General features: G+C 37.9%; 1 protein-coding gene across 1 annotated transcript in view; it reads right to left on the bottom strand.

Annotated features, from left to right (window-relative positions):
- LOC150078430 (ionotropic receptor 93a-like) overlaps window positions 1-24,548 on the bottom strand; it is a 237,009-nt gene extending 212,461 nt beyond the window's left edge. Inside the window, exon 1 of the mRNA XM_090385539.1 lies at window positions 24,438-24,548. Coding sequence (XP_090241665.1) covers window positions 24,438-24,522 — 85 coding nt within the window. The 5' untranslated portion in view covers window positions 24,523-24,548. The remainder of the gene's footprint in view (window positions 1-24,437) is intronic.
- Between the last annotated feature and the right edge of the window lie 982 nt (window positions 24,549-25,530).

Genomic DNA, 25,530 nt, shown 5'->3' with positions numbered 1-25,530 from the left:
TATCCTTCAGAATTCCATTTCTATCTAAATGATCCTGAATTCCAACTTTTATCATTGTCTCCATGATTTTCCCTACTATTGAAGTTAGATTAACCGGCCGGTAATTTCCCACTTCACTCTTAGAACCGCCCTTATGTATTGGAGATACATTGGCACTTTTACAATCCAATGGAATCACTCCCGAGTCTCATAATTAGCCTCAATTGGTTCAATGCACTGGCCGCCTCCCTTAAGATTATAGGGTATATGGCATCTTTACTGGCCTGTCGGCTAGAAAATTTTTTAATTAAATAAATATGTGAAATTTCAACATCATTAATTACATTTTTTTCAACTTCACTCCCAGAATTTCTCATTGACGTGCAAGGATTTTTCTTTTGTAAACATCGATGAAAAGTAACTGTTGAGTTCATCTGCAACTTCAACTGGGGTATCTAATACTATCCCACGTCCATTACATAAGGGTCCGATCTGGTTTGTCCTTTTCTTCTTTGCATTTATACAAATTTGTATATGTGAAGATTTCCTTATCTCCCCCTCTTTGCTCTTTTTGCCGAGATTTCTCATAATCTGCCTTTGCCAGCCTAACCTTTTCTGTGGCACTATTACAGATCAATTTGTAGCTATTATAGGCTTCAGTACTTTTTATTGCTCCCTAACCCTTCTGTGCCGTCTTTTTCTGCTCAAATAATCTCGCAACTTCCTTATTCGTCCAACTTGGAATCCTCCTCGTGGAGTATTTTTTTAATGGTATATTAAAAAAAATTCAAGGCTTTGTGATTAATGTTTTAAAGGTATACCATCATTCAATTGTATTCGCTCTCTGTGAGATATCTACCCAGTTAATAGAGGTCATGTAGCACCTTAAGGCATCGTAATTTCCTTTCCTGAAATTATAACCCATTCCTTTGCCTTTTAACTACTGCTACCTCTCTCTTCATTGTCCACCGTAGAACTCCGTGATCACTTCTTGCTACTGGTTCCTGTACTGTCAGCCCTATTATATCATATACTAGCATGCGAAAAGTCTGAATCCGGGAAAGCTTTCGTCGCGCTCAGGCTGCTTTTGATAAGAAACATGACCCCATCACACCTTTTATCTTCCCTATCCTTCCTAAATACATTGTACTTATCGTACTGAAACTCGTCTACCCATATGTCCGGGTGGCACCACGTTTCAGTAAGCCCTATTATGTTAGTGTTACTTGTCCTAACGAGCAGTTCAAATTCACTCATTTTATTAACGACACTTCTGACATTACTGTATAAACAATTAAGATTTAGTGTTCTTGTATAATTAACTACCCTGACACACCCCTTAAAGTTATTTAAGCTCGCTTCCCTGGTATTAGCTGCCCGCTCATTTGAAACGTTTCTGCCCTCAGAACATCTTGCTAATATGTTCTCTTGGGATAACAAACAAGAACTCTTGAGGTATGTTCAAGCGTTAATTTGACCAATATTATCAGATAAACGCGTATCTATATTACCCTTGTCCCCCAAAACTAACAGTTTTCCTGAACCTTTAAAGTATCTTCAATAATACTGGCAAAAACTCTTGCACCACCTTGTTTTTTAACGTATCCCGTCTCTACAAAACAGATTCTTTCTACCTACAAGTGCGGGCCAAGCTGATAGAAATTTCCCCCCAAAAGCCTTGCAGAGTCCTTCAAGTCTTGAGTTAATCCACAAGGCTTTTAGCATATACATGTAATCTCTCCTATTGTGCCTGGGCAGAATTGCAGACACATACATTGTGACCTAACTCGCGGCATTTCTTCAGCATGGTAAAGCAGGGGTTGGAAGCATCTGCTGTATAACTGTCCGATTTATAGAAATCTGGGACAGCAGTTGAGTTCTGTCACACAAATATGTGATTGTGGCCAGGATAAGATTCACTGAAGATCCTACTGTGTTCCAGTACTTCCAAGATTACACCAAAGCTTTGTTTGCACGACTGTACCTTAGTATCTCTATAACAACTTCAATAATTATTATTGTCTATGATAACCTGCTGAACTCACTGTTTGAACACCAATGAATTACTGACATGTATAGTCAACAAACTCTCTACGTGCAATTTTCTTTGCAAATATATGACAGGCTGTATAGTCACGTAGACTTAAAACTTGGTTCTCCTTGAAAATAGGAGAGTTTTTAAATAAATGGAGGCGGGCCATAAATATGCCCGTATTGTCCATGAGGTCAATATGCATATTGACCTCATTATGCAATATGCAATAGTCAATATGCATATAGTTATGGCCCGCCCCCTCGACGCATAGAGGAGTACTGAGAAGTGGTCACCCTGATGCCATTCTGCTTCCAAGTAGCAGAGAAGCATAAACAAACAAACACAGCACGCTATACTAATTTCTGGCCACTTTACAGTATCATGTCTCCTCATAGTGCACCACCACGGAGTTGAAGTGAAATTCAGGAGCAGACCAACATAAGACACGTGTCCAACAGAACATAACTAAAAAGAACCCAGATATTCCCTCCGTTTTTTCTTAAAAAAACCGAAGACCTGGACACCATCAAAGATACCTCAAAGACGGAAAGTACAAAAATCATGTGCAGTGGCAGCTCACCATTCATTACAAGAGACGATCCAAACTACAAACAGAACAGGAAAATGTAAAAATACATTTAAATCAAGCTGTAGCGCTCAAAACTTTTGAGTAATTAGCAATCGAAACTGTAAGCCAATGACCGAAATTTTGTAATGAAAACTTTGTATATAAACTGTGAGCTACAAATATAACTAAATCTTAATTAAACATAATTACTTGCAAACCTAAACTAACTATTACCGAATTGTAAATACTGCAACAGTTCCATTACCTAGCCATACATCCCTAAATCTAAATGTGAAATATAGAACATTTTCTGAAATTTAAGCCACTGGCCAGGAGGCAGATAAAAGATATTGTAGGAAGTAATTGGTAATAAAATAAAGATTATTTCTTTTAATAGCTTTAAAATACTATCAATGTTATAATTGAAATTCATACCATACCTCTTTCATTCCATTAATCCCATTCAGAATGTAAAACATCTATTCGTTTCGCCATGAAGGTATGTGTGTTTTACTTTGATGCATCACAACAGAGATTACTCATCTATCTCGTCAGAAAAAAAAAAAAAAATGTAGCTTGGAAGAACAGCAGAGAGGGTTGCATTTTAATGAGTTCAATTTTATGGAGCATATAAACGGTTCGTCTTTTGTAAGTCATTAGCAATAATTCATTTACACATCTTTAATGAAGTTTTCTCTCAGCTTTATTTCCCACCGTTATGTATTGAATATTTCAGACCAGAACAGGGTTTACTCCACTCAACTTAAGTTGTTGGAAAAGATATTACTAACGAAGCTGACAAACGAAAGTCTCTCATAAAAGCCTACGCAATTATATGATTCATACCAGAACCGTTCGATAGTTGCAAGCCTACTAATTCCATCTTTACAACTTTTTGATGCTAAAACAGACATGACGGTCATATATGTAGACGTGGAGGTAGCCTTTGGACGCATCATAATACCGGCCTTCGTTGTGCCGTGAACGCTTCTATAATATCAAATGCGGAGGTTCTTCACATCCTTACTTTTCGACAGAACTGTTCAGTTCAGTAGGCAGAAGCATGCAAATATGCCACATTTGTGTAAGGATGCACCAAGGAAAGAAAGAAAAAAAAAAATAAACGATAATATAATTTATGCCGACAACCTGAAAATCCTCACCAAGATCATTCCAACGCACAAGCTTGAAAACAAGTCGGAAGAACAAAGCAAATAAAAGAGCAAATCATTTTGTTGCTTGTTATCACACTTGGGCTGAATTTTAACCCATCTGGAATGATGTTGGTTGTCGTCAAACTAACGCTTGCCTAAATCCAACTTATTTTCAGTGGGATCTCGGTCATACACAAATCTTGGCATAACTTTTGATTCTATACTGAGACAACTTTCATATTGAGCAGTTGCTAACCAGGGTCGCTTGCATTATCTGGTTGGCAAAACAGCAGCATCGTTTTTGCCCATGTCATCACAATGACAAAGAAACACATCAGTGATTATTACTTTTCTACAGTACTCTTATGCTGTTGATATTTCGGCAAACAGAGCAAACAGTTGATATTTCGGCAAACAGAGTATCCACAGTTAAGCTTCTTTATATATCTAATTATTGGTTGATGAAGTGGGTCAGCAATAAATATCATCTGCGCCCCTCTATATTGCAACTAATGATTTATTTATTACTTGATGCTATTTAGAATTTAGAGAAGCTTTAGTACTTTTCTTTTATTTGAAGTTTATAAAAAAGAAGACTAATTAAATAAAAATTAGCTAATTTTTCATCCTTTTATCAGGACACACTCCACTAAATAAGCACTTTCCCTTAAGTGGAAGAGCATCCCTCCTGCCCAGTTTTGGGAAACTCTGCAATATGCTCGCTAATCAAGAGAGAGAGAGAGGTCACTTAAATCTCTCGCCTTGTCCATTCTCGCTGAATTTCACCCATACAGCATCTCCAAGCATCTGCCCACCTGCTTTAAATTGGATGGTAGAAACACGTGATGTATACGTGTAAACTATTACGGTAGGAGGTCCATTTCATGAAATGGGTAGTGTAACTAATAAACTGACCACTCACATCAATGCAGTTGTATTTCTTGATTTTGTGGCAGTCCTTAATTAATTTAAACAGCAGAAAATTCAGTCACTCTTGCTTGGAATTCCAATTAAGTCAATTAATATGGACGAAAGGATTTATTAAACTCAGTTGGGAGTTCTTTCATCAAACGAACGTAAACAGATCGAAAACTAAGATCCTCTGAGTTGCTAGGCAATGTCTATGATTTTGAAGGTGGTAAAAACATAAATAACAGGTGAAAGGGAGCAGGAATATTTATTTTCATAAACATGTTCAAACGTAGAGAACAGCACGATCGAAGAGCAAGTCCACGCTTATTTGAGAAGGCGGTCAGCAATGCTAATCTGTTGAACAGGAAAACAATATAGACGTGACAGGCTACGCAACATGGCCAAAAAGTTAATGCATTTTTACTGCTGTTCCATTTGGAAAGTCTGTTGAACTCACACGCACACACTGTTTTAAAATTGCACAAAAAGAATAATTTATGTAGGAGCATATTTTACAGTTATTCCCATAAATTATGATTCAAAAGTCTTTATTTCAGAGATATTAAACATTAATCACAAACTACAAAACAGTCTTCTGGGTCAGATTCTGGCTCGGTTAAAATTCCAGTGGTCTAGTTGACCACTGGAATTTTAACCGAGCGGCAGGCGGCGATGTATTCAGCGGAAGGATTCCAAAGGAGAGACTCAAGACGAACTTTTTTTTTAATTGTATTAGACAGTTCCGGCCAAAATTTAGCAACCTCACCGTATCATTACACTGCCACACAGGTAAAATTTAGAACAAAATTTAAAGGTACAATGTCATACGATACAGATATGCATTTAAAATATCATACAAATGCAAGATGAACAGAGAAATCAGTTTTGGAAGCTGCAGAAACCATTAATTCATGACGTGGATTCGTGGCGCTGAATGTTGCATTTATTAACCAAAGTGGAAGTCACTTTGAACAGCTACTTTACATGTCTCCTCTGAAAAGAAAACTTAGGACATTTTGTAATTTATTATTAATATCTCAGACATATAATTAGGAAAGGACATTGCGTGGTGATTTTTATGAAATTTCTCTCTCTAAATAACCACTCTTATATTACCTGAGATTTTTAAGTTACACGTCGACATGGTAGATCGTAACAAGACCTGCTTAAATGTCATTTGCCCTTTGCTGGTTTGCGTGTATGATTTTTCGTACGGGATTATTTCAAATAAACGACGCAACCGAAATGGATCAGCGTGCAGCGATTTAGTTTTTAATTGCTGAAGGACAAGAACCATAAGGAATTCACTGAAGAATGTTCTGAGCATAGTTAAATGCTGTTCAAAGTGACTGAAAGTTGTTCTGAAAGTTTCTTCAGAAGTTATGAAAGTAACCATTATGATCCAACCCAGGTTGGATCATAATGGTTACTTTCATAACTTCTGAAGAAAGTGTCCACTCTTTATTCGTGATCTCGGGTATTTAAAATTCTGCTCTGTGGATTCTAAGTTACTGAATGAAGAGCCTACAATGGGAGTATCGTTTGAGTATGCTTGTTATACTATCATGAAAAGGGCTACAAATTTCTAAATAAGATTGTAGCATGAGATAAGTGATGGTGCCTTCATTTTGAACTGGAATCTAAGCTTTCTAATATGCAGGACATCTCTAAAAGAGAAAAGTGTTGGACTAGATTTCTGCAGGAACATTTTTGATAATCGTTTTTTTTTTTCGGCCATCTTGGTATTTTGCTGGAACAGTAAACGACCAGAATACCAATATTAAGAATTGAAACTTTTAACCGCTGCGCCTCGAAAATAAGGAAGCTCATAACCACGGTCAGCTCATATCCTGTGATACTGCACTTTTTCACTGGCCACTCGTATACGTCAGGCCGATTTTTAATCGCATATCTCCAAACTTCGCCAGTTGCTATTGGCATTATTTAACCTCCCCATCTCGTCTTAATTTACTTTTCATTTTTCTCATTAAGTGAGTTTCCTTTTGTAACAACTGGATACTCGTTTTTAGTCAATATGTCATAGTAAAATATTATTAAAAAACTTGAATAATATTTTCTCGTTTGTGTAAATCTTATTCATTCGAACCACGCTAAGTGATCTGATAGTCATCATTTGGTAAAAAATTTCAAACTAGAATTTAATCATTTTCTTAAGATTTCTGCATGTGATTAGTTTAAAATCTCACCGGTATTTCACGTAAAAAAATAATAATAGAAATATCCCTCGCATTAAAATACAAAAACACACAGTTCAGATCGATAATATTAATAAGTACGATAATGCCCAGAAATAACATTTGAAGGCACCAGTGCAGATTCCACCATAAATTAAGTTATTTTGGAATCTGTTTTCTTAAAACAATGATCCAGAAATAACAGAATTTATGGTTAATATCAAAAGAGTACGAAACAGAACAGCAGCCATTAGGTATAAATATACTAAATAGAATGTACAGTATTCAGAAGGTTGCATATGGAAAACCAAGATCAAGAAAAATAAGAAAATACAGTAATGGTAATTAATAATAGAAAACAATGGCAATTTTAAATATTCAAGGTGTAGATATTCAAGCCATGATTTCTTTTGTTGTCATTTACTGATTACGATTGCATATTCGTTTACTTGATTTTCTGTAGACAGTGGCATTTGCATTTTTGTATGACATAAAAAAAAAAGTAAACGGCAGCACTTATGAAACGTGATACCGATTCAACTAATATTCGTTAAGTACAGAGATTTAGCCATAAACTAGCGTGCCATGCAATATTCGGGTCGCACCAGCTTACTTGGCCTACTTTTGTAAATTTATTCTCATATAAAAGAAAGCAGATTGGAGAGACTGTTTATAAAGCTGATCACGCGGTATGTCGGTGGTGAAGTTACTTTTTGAAAATGAAGGAATAAAATTCGCCAGGGCGAATTTTATTCCTTCATATTATTCCTGAATGCGGATACAATGGTAGTTATTCGTAGGTTCGTTGTGAAATTTTTCGAACATCAGGTTGATATTCAATAAGAAGGTGTATGCAGTTCTAGAATTTCTGTTTCGCCACTTGGCACTCGTTTGGAGAGGTGTGAGTTCGAATTTCATCGGAGACTGGAGGAATTCTTAAAAGTCTCCTCCATTGGGGCTGTAATCAGACGATCTCAGGGTGGGTGAGGGAGGGTTCAACCGAGTTTAGATTTGTTTGTACTCCGGCACGACCGCTACGCCAAAATAGTTTACATTAATTATTTTTACAATGAATAATCATTAAACGTACTTGGCAGTCACACGAGTTTGAACCACGGTCCACTCAAAGAGTGTGTGCTCTACACTCTCGTGCCTGACCACTCGGCTACGTCGGAGCTAAAATAAATTCTCTCTTTATACTCTGGGTTATATTCCCACACAGTCAGAAGAGGTCAAGAGATAGAGAATACAAGAAAACAGCATGTAGTTGAAGCATGCTACACTACTTGGCAAGCTTCAACCACTCTTACCGGACCAATCAGCTACGGCGGCCTTCGCTTATTATTATGTGAGTGGTTACATTATATAGACATAACACATAAAAATCTTATGAAACAGAATATCACTCTTAGATATCTGGTGAGCCAAAAACTCCTGAATGAGTTCCTGGAAGACGTAAACCGGATGTATTCAGGAGTGACATCTAATATGCGTCAAGGTTTCGTTGCAGAACTAATAATGGCAACTGAAAGGCAACAAAACCGTTACTCTTTTCATGCAGAAGAATAGTGGCCATATCACTAGCCATCTGTTTGGAAAGGTCTCGGATTGAATCCCGTCAACGACGCCAGCTATATACACTGAAAGGACAGAATTCAAGGGATACCCGGTTCCTGGCCAATGCGACGCTATCATCCCTCTCGCTAGTGGACGAACCCACAGCTTGGCAGCTATACGGGTTTACTGCATTCACCTAAACAGTAATTCGATGTCAGTATGGATAAACTTCGTGAATTAACTTACTTTGAAAGAGGGATGATAGTTGGTGCCCAACGCATGGGTCACTCTATCGCGGAGGTAATACAGAAATTGCACTATCCCCGTTCGACAGTATCAAGAGTGTATCGGGAATACGCCATTTCCGGAATAACATCTCATCATGGACAGCGGTGTTGTCGGAGAAAGGTAGTGGATGAACGTGGCCATCAACGTCTGCCTTGCATTGTTTCAGCCAACTGGAGAGCGACAGTGGCACAAATCACCGCCGACTTCAAAGAGGGATGTGCCAGAAACGTCTCCACCAAGATCGTCAGGCGATCATTAGCCGCAATAGGTTATGGGAGTCGCCGATCCACCGAAGCCCCATTGCTAACACCATGACACAGAACTCTACGCCTGAACTGGGCGAAAGAACATCGGCATGGATGATTGGAGACGGGTCTCCTGGTCCGATGAGTCCCGTTTCCAGTTATTTCTGGGTGCGTATCTGGCGGAAACCGCACGAAGCTATGCACCCATCATGTCAACAAGGAACTGTTCAAGCAGGTGGACGGTCGGTAATGGTCTGAAGCTTGTTCAACTGGCACAGGTTGTGACCAATAGTATGTTTAGACGCATCTCTAAACGGTCCAGGTTATGCGTTCATCCTTGCAGATCATCTGCATCCATTCATGGTCATCGCGCACCCGCAGGGCAATGGATTCTTCCAGCAGGACAAGGCGCCTCCCCACAGAGCCATGGTGACTATAACATGGTTCGAAAAGCATTCTACAGATTTTACCACCATGAATAGCTTCCCCGTTCACCGGACATGAACCCTGTAGAGTATCTTTCGGATGCTGTGGAAAGGTCCGTTAGAGCTTTGGATCCTCCACCCAGGAATGCGACGGAATGAAGGGCAGCGGTGCAGCAAGCATGGATGGAAATACCTGTGGAACGCTTTGGTGAACTAGTGGACTCAATGCCTCTCCGTGCGATTGCCTTTAGCTGGGCAATCACACGTGGGGTAGGCCCACCTTTTGCCCAGATAAAGGTAGGTATCTACTAGGTAGGAATCCCATGATTTCGTCCATTCAGTGTGTGTGTGTGTGTATACACACACACAGCAGCACAATATATATATATATATATTTGAATAACGTTTAAAACAGTTGGAAACTGAATCTTTCATGATAAAAATAAAATAAAAAGGAACAGCAAACATCAGAGGCAGGAAAAAGCATATTCCTCTACATGATGCTTGAAATACAGTATAACCATACAAATAAATTAGAATGAGAGTTAAAAATAAAAAAATAAAATAATGCCAGCGGTATGGCAAGACAAGAGCGAAAATAGAAAAATTAAACTTAAGAATCAAACCAAACAGGGAGGGAAGAGAGGGGTAACAAGAGTAAAAATATTGCAGCAGAAAATCTCTAAGATAATTTAGAACATTAATTATAAGAATAATAATTCCTTAAATTTTGAAAGCCAATTAAAATAAAAATTTAACGGCGTTCTCTCTGACGGGAACCAGGTCCAAATTTATGTGAAATATCACCAACAGAGATCTAGACCACTACAGTAAAATAAAACAAAAATAAACCAAAAATAGACCGACCATTACGCCGCATCTCAGCAAAGGACCACAAGGCCAATAATGGTCAGGGAATCGCTACATTTCGATCGCTAGACAAATCGCCGCAAAGGCGAGTCGATCGAAAGATCAGTCCGCCACCCGATCTCCAGATCAAACCGCCAAGTTGGACCATTATTGGCCTTGTGGTCCTCTGTTGAGATGGGGCGTAATAGTCAGTCTATTTTTGGTTTATTTTTGTTTTATTTTACTGTAGTGGTCTAGATCTCTGTTGGTGATATTTCACATAAATTTGGACCTGGTGGACTATTTTCGCTCTTGTCCTGCCGGCATTATTTTATTTTTAACTCTCATTCTAATTTATTTGTATAGTTATATATATATATATAATATATACACGCACATACAGCACAATATATATACAGTATATATATATTGTGCTTTTCACGTTGAGTCTGGCGGTTTCTGGTGGAAATGCGCAATTTTTTGTTCACCATCTTGCAATGAGATAAATATGAGTGATGTATATAAGTAAATGGTAAACAATAATGACTGTAAAATAACGCTCTCACCTGTGATCTGATAGGTTAGAGCGTTGTTACAGAGTACGTTAATGATTTAATTTATTTCAGAAGTATTGAAAAGAAAAAGTATTGAAAGAGTATTGAAAATTTTCATTTAGTACAGTACGAATAGGTCACGTTCACTGCATGTGTATAGCTCAGCTCTTGAAAAAAATAACCTTTAGTGCTGTTATTTGTGCAGCCTCCAAGATCAGTAATTACAGGACCGTGCAAAGGTACTTGGGGGCCCGGATGCAAATGGGGTTAAGGGGTCTCGTTTATTTATGTTAAGACTTTAATGGCTCCCTCGATTTGGGCCCCATAGATCGGGGACCCTGGTGCGGCGCATCCAATGCACTGCCCATTTGCAGGGCCCTGCAGTCATAATTTCCAAATGTTCATAATCTTCGCAGACGAAGCTGCCTTATAACTTCATGCACATTCAACGTCTCTTGGCTTGAGTTGCAGTTCACACTAATTAAAAGAACCATCCAGCGAAACAATAAACATCGAGATCGTGAAGCAATGGACCGTGGGATCACCTTCAGCTACTACACGAATAACCGTCTTGAAGTACCTGAATGTGTCTCCTACAAGCACCGGGTCCCTTCACAAATTCCGATTCCTGAAACTGTACCGTTGTCTTAAAGACCTGTTAGCAAAGTTCCTGGTTTTGCATTTTGACCAAAAATATTGTTACTCTGTCTAGATAACAGTACCGAGCTCTTCATGTATTTCTGGACAACGATGGAATTGAGAATGTTGCTGTTCATTTATGTACTGCAATTGGTTCATAATGTTATGTTAAGATGTACAGTACCCATGTGTATTATGATTATACTCTCTTACGCTGTATATATGCATCTGTTATATACACCGTACTGGATAAACAGGCTGACAAGGGTTTAAGCTAATTGATTAAATAACGAACGTTTACATAGAAAACTAGTAAAACTTAAATATTAGTCATTCGTATAAAAAAAAAAAAAAGATTTAATGTGAACATAAAATTATTTTCTGTATTTTTTAGTGCGCCACACCGCACCTTTCTTTTATTTTTGTTTAATTTATATTTTAATTTACTGCTAGCGCACATTTTTTCGCCATGCACTGAAAATATTTTGACCCTGAAAAGGATAGAGACCCACAGCTTACACCTCATTACCCTAGACCCACTATTTCCTGACTACCGTTTTACATTCCCTCATATGTTTTATCATGCTTTAAGAATAGTTGTTCAAAGTAGTGCGTGTTTCTGTTTCCAGCATAAAACTAAGTGAAAGTTTCTGCTAATGTTTTACCATAAATTTTGAGTAGAGCAAAGCAAGCAAAGAATGAAATTTGTGCTGATCGATCAAGCAGAATAAATAGCACTTTCACAGAAAATTATATAGGGTAATGAAATATGAATAGTTAAGTGTAAACCAAAAACGACAACCTTAAAGGAAAAATTCCTCAATTCCTGAAAGTCAACAAGAGCATGTTTAATTGAAAAGTAAAAACGATATCCATTATATCAAAACTGAAAGAGCTAAGTAATTATATTCGACGCAAAAGATCGACTGACTAAATGAATGAATTGTGTAATGCGTTTTCCGTAAGAGGTTTTGATAATAAAAAGGTCGTACCGCCTTATTATCCGCCGTATTTGGCACCTGCAACTTTCCTTTCTTAAGATGATAAAATTCATTGAAAGGTTCAAAGAATTTTTCCGGCATTGAATGACATTAAAGAGAATGTGACAGTTTTATGACGGGCATTTTAAAATAACAGTCGAGAAATGTTTTCTACAGTGGAAGAATCGTTAGCATACACCGAATAATGTGAGCTAATAAAGGTGCCTAATATAAAAATTCTCGTTATCGGTGGTCACACCTCATAAATAAGCTTTTAAACATCGACAAGATGGAATATGCCGCTAGCTAATACTGCAAAAATAAGCGGTTAGTCTCAACCTATGTTGCTGATATACTGCGAGACTAGACGAACCCTTTCCTAGAAAGAGAAACAAAAAACACTACAAGTTGATTTAGGTTGCTAACGTGTTTACCAACTTCGCTTGTCTCAGAGTCTTGTTCTAAATAACAAGAATGGATATTTCAATATTCCGAAAACTGACCAAAAAGCTATTCGATGATAAGAAATATAAGAAGGAAATCCTTGAAGGTTTGCATCGTGATACCAACCTACAGTGATATTTGGCTAACATAATAACGGCCTAAGCCAGGGGTTGGCAACCTTTTTTGAGTGTAGAGCCATTTTTGATCTAATGAAAAAAAAAGAGAATCTGAAGAGCCGCACCTCAGCTCAAGCTGGGAGGAGCAGGGGGATTTAAGAAATGGAATAGAGTGGTAAGGTGTTTTAATAAAAAAAATATATATTTTGAAATATTATTTATTAATACCGAAAAAAACGTAACAAATATCCAATTAGGGATGAATTAATGTTACTTTTCCTGCTGAACTTCTTGAGCGAGTCTCTCAACATCAAGCGAGTATGCCGTAATTTTCATCTTTAAACATGCTGAGAGACTCGCATTGTTGAGACGGTTTCTTGATTTATTTTTAATATAGTTCATGTTCGAAGATATTTGCCCACAGAAATTTGTCGAACCAAAAACTGAGAGAAGCCCAAACGCAAATATTTTCAAATTTATATACTTGTCCGGTAAGCTGCTCCACACATCGAACACAATTTGGTCTTCCTTTTACATCTATCGCCGTCCATTTGTGTAGAATTGCAAGGGCAGCCCTTTGCCTCTCCAAATCCTCAATTTCAGTTTTAAGGCATTTTAGTCTTGCACTCCACATGTCCTTCATTTTTAAGTCCTCTAACTCCATTTCAAAATGTGCTTCATATGGGCTAAAAGTTAAAGAGCCGCAGGTTGCCGACCCCTGGCCTAAGCGATATAATTGGCCTCTACATATTGTTTGATAATTTATTTATTCCTATTTTGTGTTAGACTTGTTGGAAAATAACAGCAAGAAGGGAGGGAGAACACAAACCAGAGGCTTTTTAGGGGGGTGTTCCCTTTGAAAAATATATGAATAACATAATAAACACATCTGAAATTGCACAGGTGTTATTCAACGGATAAATCATAAAGAAATCGGATGTATTTCTACATTTAATTACAGAGACCTGCGAAAACCAACCACACGTATCACGTGGTTTACAACAGTACTTATAATTACATTGTGAACACTTTATAATAAGAAGCATGAAAGAAAATATGAAATAATTGCCTAAAGTGTTACAAGCTTTTATTTCCAAAATGGTATATATTTCCTCTACGTTATTAAACACAGAGGAAATACATTGGGGAATGAAAAGTTCAGGAGTCGAGCGGAAGGCGATTTAGATCAGACATTCCTGGTGATGTGTTCAGTTAGGAGCTTCTTGAACCGGTTTAGTGAAATGGCATTTTTGATATTTTCAGGAAGATTATTCCAGGTTTTTGCGCCTCTGTATTTCATATTTTTCTGACCTATGGCTTTTCTAAAAAGCGGAACCTTCAGGTTCGCTTCATTTCTTAAATTATATGTTCTTTCTTCTTCTTCTATTGCTGTATAAAAGGATCTGAAGGGTGGAGGAAAGCTTGATGTTTACAAAGCATTGTAGACAAAGCCCGCAGTTGGTAGATGCTTAAGAGTCTTGCTTCCTTATATCTCTAAGTCACCGATGCACTCCAGGGAAGACCTAATACTGAACGAACAGCCTAAGCGATTGCTCATAGGGCATATAAAGAAGATCAACAGTTTCATCTTATGTAATTACGCGAACATTCAGTGCATTTACAAACACTTACTCTTACTGGCAGTAAGCTAGAGAATCTTGTAATAACTGAGAGTAAAGTGGAGGAGAAATTGTTGAAGATAAACACAAGAAAGGTACCTGGGGTGGATGGAATCTATCCAGTTATATTAAAGGAGGCAGCAATGGAAGTAAGCAAACCCTTAGCCATAATTATGAGAGCTTCCTTGGACTCAGGGGAGGTACCCATGGACTGGAGATGTGCAAATGTGACCCCAATTCACAAAGGAGGATCAAAGGCTGACACAAGTAATTATAGACCTGTGAGTTTAACTTCTGTTCCCGGAAAATTAATGGAGGCACTGGTTAAAGAAGCACTGCAGGATCATCTAGACAAGACTTCAGTTATAGCTCAGACACAGCATGGTTTTGTTAAGGGGAAGTCTTGCCTGACCAATTTGATTGGATACTATGATGCAGTCACAAAAGAACTGGATGCGGGGAATAACTTTGATATTATATACTTGGATCTTAGAAAGGCTTTTGATACTGTTGCACATGGAAGACTGCTGCACAAATTGGAGCAGTGTGGCATTGGAGGCAAATTGCTGCTATGGATAAAGGGGTGGTGAGGGGGAGAAGATAGAGAGTGGTAATCAATGGACACTGCTCATCGTGGACTAATGTTATTAGTGGAATCCCCCAGGGTTCAGTATTGGGTCCTTTATTGTTTTCTGTATTTATAAATGATATTGATGATGGTATATCAAGCTTAATGTCCAAGTTTGCAGACGATACGAAGGTTGGCAGGGTTGACACTATGCTGCTGCAACAGGATCTGGAAAGGTTGAGCAGATGGGCTGAGAGGTGGCAAATGAAGTTTAACATTGACAAATGTAAAGTACTACACATGGGAAACAGCAACCCCAGAGCAACGTATCAACTCTGTGGTACTACACTGACAGTGGTAGAGAATGAAAAGGACCTGGGGGTGGTTGTGCAGGCAGATATGTAGTTCTCTGAGCAGTGCAGACGGGCTGCAAGAGTAGCTCATGGAGTATTGTCAATGATATACAGGAATTTTTCCAGCAGGGATAAGGAGGTGATTATTCCCTTGTATAAGGCAATGGTCAGGCCACACCTAGATTACTGTATACAGGCCTGGAGACCTCATTTCAAGAAGGATGTAGAGCTGCTGGAACGAGTACAGAGAAGGGCAACAAGATTAGTGAATGGAACAAAGGGGTGCTCTTACGAAGAAAGGCTTAAGTTTTGCGAATTACAGTGTCTGGAGACTAGGCACCAGCGAGGTGATCTGATAGAGGTGTACAAAGCCTTGAATGGTTTGAGCATGCTCAATGCTGATGGGATTCTTCCTCTTGCTCAGAATAATCACCTGAGATTGCATAAATTCAAATTGAGGAAAGACAGATGTAGGATAGATGTGCGGAAATTTGCCTTTAGCCAGCGGGTGGTTGGTAGGTGGAACAGACTTCCATCCCTTGTCGTGGAAGTTGATAGCCTAAATAAGTTTAAGGCTCGGCTGGACAGGTATTTCGAACGAACAGACGGGTGAAGTGGAAGTGGTTATTTTTTATTTATTTATTTTACTTTAATTTTTTTGGCTGATGCTGCATAAGCTTGCTTTCTTGCATCAAATGCCTCTACTAATACTAATGCTTTCTAGGTTGCTGTAGGCATCTAAAATGATACTGGACAAAATGTTAAAGGTCATTCTACATTGAACATCCTACTAAAGACTAAATAGTCAACAATATTATCAGTTTGTGCTATTTTCTTGATTTTTTTATAAATAATTGGCATACATGTATGAATATACGGCTATATCATAGTGATAGTCTAATTTTTATGTACACCCTTCTTAACCAGCCAATTGCCCAGGGCTTGAAACGAAAATTAATAAACAAAATAATAATAAGAAGAAAGTAGCGGGCAGAAACTGTTGGGTAGCCGACGACTTACGACGACATAAGAAGAGCGGACCTTAGTCAGTGGCGAAAATACCATACCGTCAAGTCTCTCACCGCGGTGAGGAAAATCCTGAGAAGTCACAAGGGAGCGGATGATAGCACAGGGCTAACGGTCGAAAATTTCAGGGTCAGCCCAGAATTCGCTGTTTCTTTATTGACTTTTACCTTGCAAAATTAAGAACTTCACCGAAAAAAGTAAGAAGTGTTAACAAATAAACTGCCCTATTATCAAGTTTACTTGATATGTGGCACCGCCCGCCCCCTCAACTGCTCTGTGTTGTAGTGCGACACTCTTTAAAAGCCAGAGAATGTTAGTTTATTGTGTAGTCTGCATAGTGTAGTGTAGTGTAGTGTTGGTCTGTTGCCCTTCTAGCCATTTATCCGGGAGGGAACCCCCTGGCAGGATCCCGTTGTCCGCCCAGCACCTCAGGGTGGTAGGCTGGGCGTAGATAAAGTATGTTTCTGGTGAGAACCCCGGAGTTGCCGTATACGGTATACGAAAGATAATGTAATCACAGGAAGAAAGAATATTTAAACAACTCCCAACGAAATACTTTTTCAATTTTTGTTTTCTTACAGGAGTCATTTTTTTAAAAAGACTTATCAATCAGACTTATTGTACCAATATATCTTTTCTAGTTTACACGTCAGCCATACTCGTATTAAGCATCTTTCACAATTCACTATAGTAAATTTAATTCACTTACTAAAACTAATTAACGAACTAGTCTTGAATCCTTTCATGGTCATTAATACGTTTATTTGCTCTTACCTAAATATTAAAATATTAACTTGTCATTTCTTTTACATATTTTCATTTGTATTTTTATTTAATCTTTCTTTATTATAAGTTTAATATTGACATACAATTTTCATTTTCTCTTGCTCTTTTATTTGTAAGTTTGTCGTAATTTAAATACTATGTAAGTATTCACACGATGTTATTGAAATTTCCTGTATTCTATGAATTTAAAAAGAAATAATATCAATGCAGCCTTTGTGATCCTCACCCCGTGGAGTAACTCAATGTCATGGTGTAGTCGTGCAACGCTCAGCCAGCTCAGACTCTTAGATTTGGTTTCAGCAATTGCAGAAGTGTTCATCAAAATTTATGTGATGATGCTACCTGAAAGAACCTCTGAGTGATGGTTCTTGACAAATAAATGAAAAGTGTGAGGAGAATTCGCAGTTCGAAGAATTTCGCTTTTATGCTGTTCTTCTTTGCTGAAGCAGCCAAGAAGTGTACGTAAAAAAATAACCCTCACGAAATCCCACTATAAAAATCATCATCCAGCAACTAGTGCCAAAAGGTTTACACAAAACCAGATATCGAGATGCTTTATGTGGCCACGTAACATTATTAGAAACAGCAACTAACGTATAGGCCTTGGTCACAATATTATATCTGCTAAAACCAGAATCCTCGATTCAGATAGATACTCTGGATCTATTCGAATCGAAGACTTAGAAAGATACTGTCCGCGAATTCTACTTCGCCTCGTCAACAGTTTTGCGCACGTTTTTTTTTTTTTTTTTGAGATAGTGCCCTACGTTGCCACAAAAAAGTGCACGATATTTTTTTTATTTATTTATTTATTATTATTATTTTATTTCTGGTGAACAGGCTGCAATAAAGCAGTTATAATGGAACTGCAAACTTTCCCAGTTTCGGCCGTCCATAGTATAAACGGAAATTTATTTATTACCAACGAAACGTTTCCTTATCCAAGTGATCCCATAATTTTGCTTTTATTAAAGGAATCAACACAGAATGCACTTGGATCAACATTTTTTTAAACACAAGGGGTTTTAGGATACAGATATAGCTTCGGTATCCTAAAACAATATCTTAGAACAATAACAATACAGAAGATGACTCATCTTAATTCTACATTCACAGCCACTCTCAACAGAAAGGTTCCCCTCCATCCCATAGGCATCGCCTTTCCAAACGACTCGGTTCCTGATTGAATGGACGTATTTTCTGACATTCTGTGACTTTCTACCGATAACTTTGCCAAAAACTAGAAACATAGCTCCCGACGTGTTCCGAAATGACTGTCTGCATAAGAACAGCACTGTGGCGTCCAATATACACACACAGTAGTAGCTATCGGAATGGGTCCAGTCATACAGGGTATTTCAAAAGTGATGGTCAATAATTTAAAGGTGAACTGTACAGACTACAATATGCAAAAATGCCTAGTAAACATGGATCCTTAAGCGAATCGTTTTCGAGATATTACACATTTCTAGTTGGGATCCACCACTAACAAGATGAACTGTACGGAGTTGGGATCCACCACTGACTTGTTTGTTTACGTTAGGTTATGCTCATTCTCTCCCTTTCCCCTCTCTCAATGCTCTGAGACGTAGCAGGCATACTAGTACTTGACTTGTCAAAGGACACCATAGAAAGAGGTTGCAGCAACGAAGTGCACTGCCGTTGGCTTTACCATACAGGAAGTGCATGGTAAAGCCAACGGCAGTGCACTCGAGGCTGCACGTTTGTACCAAGGAGCATTTCCCCGCCGAAGGCAGCCCAACAGGCGCACATTCATCAGGGTACATCAACGCCTTAGAGAACATGGGCGCTTCGCACATGAAGTAAGAGCAGGTAGGCCCAGAATGATAACACCTCATGTTGAGGAAAGAGCGTTAGAAAGAACATTCTGTAACATGTAACATCTGTAAAATCCTGTGGTGTTGAAACCAAAAATGTATTATCTTATGTTTGATAAAACCACCATTAGCAAAGGATTCACAGCTTTTTGATAAACTAGTGCTCTCATAGTCAGTGGCGGATCTTAACAGAAAATGTGCATTATCTCGAAAACGGTTCATTTGCGGCTCGATGTTCACTGGGACTTTTTTTTATTTTTACTTTTTTTTTTTTTTTGTACTTTTCGCCTTTAAATTATTGACCATCATTTTTGAAACACCCTGTATGTATTATCATTCTATGGCAATGGTACATGCTTATCCCTCCCCTCTAGAAGAAACTTGCTACTTTCAGTCAAACTTTAAGACACTGGCATCACTACGGGCTATGCTGAAGTTGTGGCTTTAACGTTAGAACATGGCAAGTAACCTAGATTACTTCTTCGGTGCCAAATTGCAAGTCAATGCACGCTCAAGAAATTATATATAAATATTATTGAAGAAGCATAACATATTTATATATTATAAATATACTCATGAATTCCAATGAACAGTGGTATTTCAGTCAAATGGCTTTGACTCAAACTACAAACTGTTAATTACACTAGCCCAGGCTATCAGCTAATAACAAAAACCTTCCCATACCGAAACTTGAAATTGCATAGTGTGACATGAGGAAACATTTAAACGACCGCATCTAGAGCCGCCCTTTCACCAATAAAGCAAAACTGAGTTATTTTAATGGAAAGTTAAATAACTTAGTTTGCTACCATGTTACAGACTGAGCCATATTACAAAAAGAGCACGGAGACTATATTACTCTTAGTGTTTATACACAAATCGCAGTGGTGGCTTCACTGTACAACGCCTATCGCATACAGTGCAGTATCATGTCCGGTTTAGTATGATTACTCCTTTAACTCTCCTAGTTAAAATTAATATGTGAAATGGTTGTTGTTGCAATTGGGTTTAACAACACAACGCATCCTGTGGCCAAATTGTGTCTGTTCTTAGTAGAGGCAACATATTGTTACAGATATTAAATTATTTCCTCCTGTACAGGCCAATACATTTTAAATATGCCAAAAGTTGGTCTATATTTGTTTCATTTTTTTTATAAAATGAGATAGATCATGTGAGATATCAACGTGGAAAGTGACTGAAAGGCGGTTGATGGGATGGTTGAATGTAAGGGACAATCAACCAGAAAATGACGGACTGTAAGTTGTCTTTGAGAGTATGAGCACTAAGGTGGATTTTCTCCCAGTAATAGGAAGAGATGAGTATGAAGAATGTGTCCAATTCTGAGTCTTGCCAATACCACTTCCTCGCGTCTGTTTCGTCGGAAACCAGAGAGCCACAGCTTTGGTTCTTGCTTTATCTGGTAAAGTTTATTGTTGGTGTTACTTTTACAGATTTGTAACCATTTATTGTAGAACGCTTTCCGTATCACAGACTTATAGTCAGTGTAAGGAACCCGAGGATGTTGTGAGAGAGCCGGTTGAGGATGTTTAGCGGCAAAGTCGTGTGTGTGAAATGGAGAATTCCTTCGGTCAATAACGGAACTGATCCTCAGGCTCTTTTCAAACGGGTAAGGGTAGTGAAGATGCTGTACATGAACGACCCTGCTCTTCATATCAGCAATAACCATCGGTCGGTTCCTTATAGCGTCCATTGATTACATAAAAGTTCTTTTGCGTCACATCGAGTAGACAACATCCAAATGACATAAATGTGGAAATCGTCCTGAGGTACGAAGTACTGTAATGTACTTTACTAACAGAATCGAGTCAAAACACTCTTAAAAATGAACCAATTCGTCATAATTGTAAGCCTATTTTGAAGAGTAACCATTATTACAATCCTCTATCTCCTATCGTCCGGCTGTCCCATATTCAATATAAAGATCTTATCAGGGTTTCAAATATGGTCTATCTTATAGCGGTTCACATTTGGTGAGTATGGGCTTGGCACACCCAGGGTTCTGAGCTGGATATCATCATTCTTCTCTTTCTTGGTGATGTCTTTCTAATTCTCTCTCTCTCTCAATTTTTTTTTTTTTTTGGTCGGTGCAGCAGGCTTCGTTGCATCATATAAAGTATAATAATAATATATATATCAATCTCTCGTATGAGACTGTCAAATGTTTTTCTGAAGTTGAAATAAATAATATCACAATTATTTCCTTCATCCAATACAAGTGTGACAACATCATAATAGTTTACAGGTTAATTAAACTGTGCTGCTATGAGAAAAATCCAATGTTGCATTTTTAATCAGTGGCAGAGAAAATCCTCACAGATTTTCCCTACCACTGAAGTTACACTAATCGATCTATAGTTATCCATCTCGACCTTTATTTATCGATTGACAATACACTGGCACTTTTTCAATATCAAAGGAAATTATGTTTGAATCTGATGAAGCCCTCACATGATTGGCCCCAATGTCATGATGCATTACCTCGCTGGTTTGTTTGGAGATGTGTGGGTTCGATTCCGGTCACAAACTGGAGGAATTTCTAAAGTCTTCTTCATTCGAAGCTGTAGTTATCCGTAGGGTTTCCAGTGAATTATCCCGGTTTTTAAGCCTGCACAACATGTAAATCGACCTGTGAACACACTTCTAGACATAATAAGCTTAGGACTATAAGCGCACGCTGAAGGCCGTTAATACTATTTTTGGCAGTTCTTTAAAATAACTGGGTATATGGTCTACCTTAGAGCTTTCAATCTCAAAAGGTTTTCTAGTAAATAATTCTGTTTAACTTCCATGTAGCCGATTTCACAATGCTCAGATTCATTCGCACAGTTTTTCCTAGCCGTGAAGGGGCTGTCATCCGTGAAAACCGATCAGCATTTTGCATCTATTACGAAATCATAAAGAACAGCAAGTTCTACGAGTCGTCCCGTGAAATAGAATAAATTGCACGGAAAGCTAAACATTGTTTGAGAACTTCTTGAAGAAAGTGAGTCCAACAAACGAGTTTTCTAAATGGTCAGAGAAACAACAGAACATAACTGTACACAACCAACTACTCCCCACATACTTTTTAAATATTTGGCCTCCACAGAGTTCTGTGTTAGACGTACAAAGAATACGTACAAAGAATACAACGCGGAGATGGGGGAAACTCCTGGTGCCGTCAGACAAATAACACATTTACACGTATGTTAAAGGGCTGGGATTCCAAACCTAACCGTTTTCACACGCGAGTTTCAGCTATGCTACCGGCGAGGGCTATAAAGTGTAGCATAACTGATTAATTGGGGATGACTACGAACGACAGTGTTTAAATAAATTTTAAAAAAATTGCTTTGGAAAGAGCTGGCCCTTCTAGCGGAATTCAAGGCAATTCCGCTAGAAGCGACGAGAACTCATTTCAATGTGGGTCGTACTGTTGGATGCAATGCACGGCCTCATATGCCGAACTAACAGTCTCCTGAAAACCCTGGAATCGGGAGGTTTTTGGAAACTTGCTTCTTCCAGCTTCGTGGCAGTTTAATTTCAATGGGCACGTTCAACAGGCCTGAAAACAATGCAACTTTCTATAGTAAAATGTGTATAAAATTTCAAGTTTTCTAAGGCCCTAAGCAGTCGAGTACATTACATCTATAATTGCCTATACTCTTCGGACGCTTCGCCAATTTGTTGAAAAAAAAAAAATCAGTTTCCATAAGATAAGAAAAACCATGGAATCGTCCGAGATCAACTAACTCATTGACATACGAAAAATTCAGAAGAATTCTTTCCGTCTCAATGGGGTTCGAAATATAGGCCTATTCCTCTTGGTTTGGAAAAACGTCGAAAGTAACCACTGCGCTAACTGCGAGGTCCAAATGGCATGTACAATTTCATCGTATACGTTATGAAGTGCCTAAATAATAAATTGAGCGATTATGTGGAAAAGTAGGTGATATATCGAGACACCTGTATGCACGCTGTTCTGGTTGATCAATAATGAAGTCAGTTGATCAATGGTATGGGATTTTTTTTTGACACAATCTCATAGATTTAAAAGACATGGCATAGACGAAGGATACCACATAGTTGCAAAAATGATACACTTTAAAATAAAAAGCATAACATTTGTCATGGTAAGTATGAAAACTTACTTTTCGCTGATTATTATGCGATCTGATACTAAATAGAGAAAAAGAGTCCTCCCTAACTGCCTATTTTTCTTATTCATATGGAAGCAGAAAACCAGTTCCTTTTAATAAATCAATTACCGTTCCTTATCAGGAATAGCCATTTTCATATTAAAATACACTTTTTTGTTCAAACTTGATTCTGATTGTTATACTCCTTTATAAGTATTTTAATTTTTTAATTTTCTTCCATACTTGACACTATATTCTCTCTGTATGCGTGCGTTTCCTTTATCTGAAACTTATGGTGAGCTTGGCCAATAGTTTAGGATTGTTTCACGCCTAGAATGTCCGATTGTTCATCCCTCAAGCTACAAATTAATCATAGACTGTAAGTTATCCACAAAAACGTTCACGCGGCCTTGGTTACCTACCTAGGCCCCTTCTCCAAAATAATGTAAATAGCTCAACCTAACCCATTGTCAAAAATGCATATAATTTGTGTATAAAATATAATTTTGTTTTTTTTCTCGCATTTATATTATCTTTTTTCTTACCACGTATATTTTTCCTTTATATTAAATCGCCCTCTCTCTCAAAACAGGTAAATAATTTTTTTCTATTTATACTCTTGGATGATCACATAATTATGGTCAGGGGGGGTTCACAAACAATAAAAGAACATAACCGAATTTAACAGTCACGCAGAATTTAACCACGGTCAACTGATACGCATGTAAAAATGTACCCCCACGTTTGATCACTCGACTACGGCGGTCGTTTACACCGACCATAGAACGTACAATTTACAAATGATATGTTCGCACCTCGTGGCCTTACTGGCTTCGATGCTTACTCTCTCTCTCCTCCCCTTTAATAATTTGAAATACAGCAGTAAACTATCCATAGCTAAACAGTTATAGCCCTCCATCGCGCTTATGACGACAAAGAAAGCAAATTAACGCTTGTCTTTTACAAAAAAGGAAAGATTTAGAATACCTTATTTTTAATGGAACTTATCTCCTTAGCTGTTTGCGTTTTATTGGAATAAAATTAGTACAAAGGATTATGAATAAGGTATTCTAAACCTCTCCTTTTTTGCCAATTTTTCTCGAAACGTAAGGTTAATTCCATAAAAAATAAAGTCACTTGTCTCTTATTAATTCATATATCTTACCTATATTTGCGTTTGGTGCATCAGCTAAGGAAAATTCAGCGTTGGTCACCAGTGCGAAAACTAGGATGATCACACTTGCAGCCATCTTTTAGGACAAAAGAAATTATCAATGGAAATCAAACCGAGCATCACCACAGGGCACAAAGCGGCTTAGAGGCTCCATCTCCTCGAGACACACGCAGCTGCTCCCTTTCCCCTAACTAATCCTTAAGATCGAAGTTCGTGGAGAAGAGCACGGCCGGACACGGTGACAGCGTCGACCTCTGGTGCTTACTAATAAGTCACGTTGTGACTGTCACTCCGGAAACGGCGTTATTGAATGAGGATAGCGAAGGTTTCGGTACGATCAACAACGCAGTGCGTGCAGCTCGCTTAGGCAGAGAAGAGAAAAAAAAATATGCAACGTACTTCGACAAAAAACAAACATTGTTTTAGTTACAATTCCATGCACTACACGGCCACAAACAAATATTAATCCAACTTACAATCTTTAAGAATATTATTAAGAGACTGTCTGGATACACATTTATCAGGATAATTTAAATTGACGAGGAGAATATGATAAAGTAATTACCATAATTCAGTTATTATGTTTTAGGACTACAATTTTCTTTCCGGTTATAACTGCATATCTGAAATATGCCCCTGTCATAACGATCGGAAAGAAACAGGAAATTAAAAGACACCCAAAGATTGCTTTGATTGTGGCCATTATATGGTAGTACGTACTATAAGTAAAATAATAAGGTATAAAGAATTACCACTTAAAAAAAGTCCTTTTTTTTAGTATATTATGAAAGCCACTAAACAGAAGTGTTTAAAATGAGACTAAATAATTATCATAGTAATTTTCCCAATTATCTGCCAGAACCATCTAGTTATCAGTATAAGTGTATTAATTGGAGTAGATTTGTGGAATCTCTTGGGTTCCAGTTAAATAGTGTCATTAATGCTAATGTTAACACGAGTGCAGTGGAATATTCTTTTTTCATTCAGAGCCTTCTGATGAATGCTTTATCAGAAAAAGAAAAAAATCAGATCCAAAATTGTTCCTTGGTGGTCAACTAAATTGTATACTTTAAGAAAGGAGGTA

Source organism: Mastigoproctus giganteus, chromosome 11 (assembly GCF_048544385.1).
Source record: "Mastigoproctus giganteus isolate SK-2022 chromosome 11, ASM4854438v1, whole genome shotgun sequence".
NCBI classification, from domain to species: Eukaryota; Metazoa; Arthropoda; class Arachnida; order Uropygi; family Thelyphonidae; genus Mastigoproctus; species Mastigoproctus giganteus.
The sequence above is the reverse complement of the archived record's forward strand: the minus strand, read 5'-3'. Positions and strand labels throughout refer to the sequence as shown.